The sequence below is a fragment of the Verticillium alfalfae genome, genomic scaffold (genome assembly GCF_000150825.1).
Source record: "Verticillium alfalfae VaMs.102 supercont1.7 genomic scaffold, whole genome shotgun sequence".
Lineage (NCBI taxonomy): Eukaryota > Fungi > Ascomycota > Sordariomycetes > Glomerellales > Plectosphaerellaceae > Verticillium > Verticillium alfalfae.
The window spans coordinates 1,701,337-1,704,870 of NW_003315032.1; the positions used below are offsets into that span (position 1 = coordinate 1,701,337).

The following is a 3,534-nucleotide window of genomic DNA, read 5'->3' on the forward strand; positions in this document are numbered from 1 at the left end:
CCCACTTAACGGGCGATAAGGTGATGATGTGAACTCGCTGAGCAAACCGTGGTCATTGAGCCAAGGCCGCGTACAAAGTCGAAGTGCTATAATTGGGCGACCGTTGCATTCACCCTCCTTGCCGCCTATCGAATGCTGCGCTGAGTCGGCCGAGTTCGTGGCCAATGCAGAGGGCCGCAGGATCACCTCAACAAGTAGCCGCTTCCGCGAGGCGGAGCAGGCGCACCAGGCGGGGGTGTGCCCATTTTCGTGTTGAGCAACCCAGTACCTTTACCGCGAATGACTGGTAGCAAAGGTCGCCAGAGTGGTCCCTTGATCTGGCGTTCTCATCTGGCATCGGCTCGTCAAGATTTCCGGCTCTCGATCGCGCGCCACGGCTGCCAGCCACCCCCAAGCGCGCAAAGGATCACGAACTCCCGGGCGCATTGTTCCCGCTTGTCGCATGAGGACCTAGTAGGCGGCCTATCGTCTTGCCTCCTGTGCATTCGTTTCTCTCAGATGCATTTCCCCCATCTATGCTTCAAGAGAATCCTCGACTGGACGCTTGAGGAAAGACGTAACACAGGTACTCTTCATCAACAACGACAAGACACGCAAAGGTCGGATTCCCAACTACAACAGCGCTAGATTGCCCGTTACTAGATCTCACAGTTGTTCACGGTGGCACCATTAGGCCTTGTATCCTTGACAAGGGTTATGGGGGCGGGGGCGAAAGGGTATTTTAGGAACGGCCGAAAGACAGCCCCGCTCAGAACCGGGGGTGCCCTGAGCTCGTATACAAGTTCAACAGTTCGGGGATCGTGAATGACAAGGCGTCAGCTCTACCTCGTGCTATTCGCATCAATCTCAACGGTAGGGCTGCATCTTCTCAAGCGAGTATCTTCTTGGCAATTGGCTAGGTGCACACCGTTTCACCAAGTGCCCCAGTCTCATAGCTCGGAAGCACTGGGAGAAGTCAGCGAGGGCCCAGTGCGTGTTGCATCAAAGGATTGATCTGCTCTCATCGGTATTGACTACGATCTCTACTGCCATAATGCTTGATTGGAGGCTCGAGTGAAAGGTATCGCAGACGTGCAGGTGGGTTTGAGTTTCGCAGGATTTCATGATCGGCCGGACCCCATCTTGGGTCATCATCGTGGTCAACAGTCGAACTCGCGGTTGGGCAGTGCTGATTGGATCAGTTCGACTGACTGACTAGTTCGACCGACCAGGGGCCGACATCGCGTCTTCCTGTGCGTCATGAAGAAGGGTGAGTATCGTAACGAGGAGGTGATCGTTCTGTCACACGCGAGATCCTTCTGCGCGAGGCCGCGACACTGAAGTGCTATGGTTGGGTGGTGGGGACTAAGTTAAGTCGACATGGTGGGTAGGTAGCTAGTAATAGTTGATTACTTCCACTTCATCGAATAATCTATGCTCAAATGTACAATGTAGCCTGCAGTCGTAGCGCCATGGGCCTGTGGGATGCCACTGTGGGTGGAGGTGGACCTCGGCGCGGGTGTCTCCCCGCATCTGACTGGAGCCCCTGCGCCACCGTGTGTGTATTCTTGTCGCGGAAACACACCTCACATCCTCAAACCTCCCATATTGTCAGGTCTATGCAAGGCTTTTCCGAATTCGAACAGCATGATAAATCCAGTTCTGAGACCCTCACGTGCTCTTGTGAGCCTTAGACCTCAATCCTGGTCATATTTGTCTTTCCAGGCACCATGCCGAAGATGGAAGTCTTCTGCGCCAACGAGCAACCTCCCCCTTGAAGGGTACCGTGTACTGGACATGACCAGAGTTCTTGCTGGTGTAAGAAACATTCCCCGACATTCTATATGGCCTTCCACTAACAATAGTAGCCGTATTGTACGCAAATCCTCGGTGACCTAGGGTACGCTTGCCTTGTGAACATTCATCTCGACCCCGCTTCTGACTTTATCTCAGTGCCGAGGTCATCAAGATCGAGCATCCCACTCGAGGCGATGATACCCGCGCCTGGGGACCGCCTTATGCCACCTACAAGGAAGGCTCAACACAAAAAGGACCCGGGGAGTCGGCTTACTTTCTTGCCGTGAGCATTAGTCTGGTGACAACTGTCATGGCTTTCCCTGTGCTGACAATGTCCAGGTGAACCGCAACAAGAAGTCCCTGGGCCTCAACTTTCAGCATCCCAGCGGCACCAAGATCCTCCACAAGCTGGTCGCCGGCTGTGACATTCTCGTCGAAAACTACCTCCCAGGGACGCTGAAGAAGTACAAACTCGACTACGACACGTTACGGGCCATCAATCCTGCCCTCATTTACGCGTCGATCACGGGCTATGGCCAGACGGGACCTTTACTCTAACCGTGCCGGGTATGATGTCATGGTCGAGGCCGAATTTGGGTCTTCATGCACATCACCGGCAGCCGTGACGGCCCGCCCGTCAAGGTCGGTGTCGCCGTGACGTACCTGACGACGGGCCTGTACACGAGCAACAGCATCATGGCCGCACTGCTGGCCCGTGCCAAGACTGGCAGGGGACAACACATTGATGTTTCGTTGAGCGATTGCCAGACGGCGACGCTGGCCAACATTGCCAGCAGCTGCCTCGTCAGTGGGAAGAAGGACTCGGGTCGCTGGGGAACCGCGCATCCATCAATTGTGCCCTACCGATCATTTAAGACGCGGGATGGAGACATTCTCTTCGGGGGTGGCAACGATCGGCTCTACGGCATTCTCTGCGAGGGCCTGGGTCGGCCGGAGCTGAAAGACGATCCGAAGTACATTACCAATGCCCAGAGAGTCGCAAATCGCATCGAGCTGGAGGCTTTGATCGAGGGCATCTCAATGACGAAGACGACCGAAGAATGGCTGCAGGTATTCGAGGGCAAGGGGATGCCGTATGCAGCAGTTAACGACGTGCAGGCGACAATGGAGCACGAGCACACAAAAGCGAGGAACATGGTCGTAGAGATGGATCACGAGCACTGCGGCACGATCAAGATGGTGAACACACCAGTCAAATACTCGGAGAGCGAGCCGAGGATCCGGTCTGTGCCGCCAACTCTTGGGCAGCATACGGAAGAGGTATTGACCCAACAGCTGGGGTTGTCGGCGGAGGGAGTTCAAGCGTTGCGGAGCGAAGGAGTTGTAAGGTGATACCTCCCTTGTGAAACTCGTCGGGGGTATAGAAATGAAATGAAGCATATTCAACGTCAATTAGCGCCAACCTCATCACGATTTTGTTTCTTCGTCAGGCTTGCATGTGTTCAACCACAGTATTTAGATACGGCGAAGCCGTGCCATCGCATCGCGACTCAAACTGGGGACCTAGCTGGCAGGCTCACTCAGGTGCCCAAAATTCAAGTGGGTCACCGCACGTGACTTCGCGTTTTGTCTCGGAAGGTCCAGTCGTCGAACCATTGCTGGATCATCTCATCAACAAATTCATCATGACCATCGCGCCGAACGCTGTACAGTTATTCCGGTTCAATCGATCATCAGGAGAACTGTTCTAGCTCGGGGAGACTTTGTCTAAACCCGCGCATGTAACTCTAATACGAA

At 54.6% G+C, this 3,534-nt stretch overlaps 1 protein-coding gene across 1 annotated transcript; it reads left to right on the forward strand.

The window, feature by feature from the left end:
- Positions 1 to 1,359: 1,359 nt before the first annotated feature.
- VDBG_06377 (formyl-coenzyme A transferase) lies at positions 1,360 to 3,129 on the forward strand (the record flags this gene model as incomplete). Its single annotated transcript, XM_003003888.1, has 5 exons — positions 1,360 to 1,366; positions 1,435 to 1,537; positions 1,933 to 2,059; positions 2,116 to 2,294; positions 2,397 to 3,129. 5 exons carry the CDS (start codon positions 1,360 to 1,362, stop codon positions 3,127 to 3,129), a joined length of 1,149 nt encoding a protein of 382 aa, XP_003003934.1.
- Positions 3,130 to 3,534: the final 405 nt, after the last annotated feature.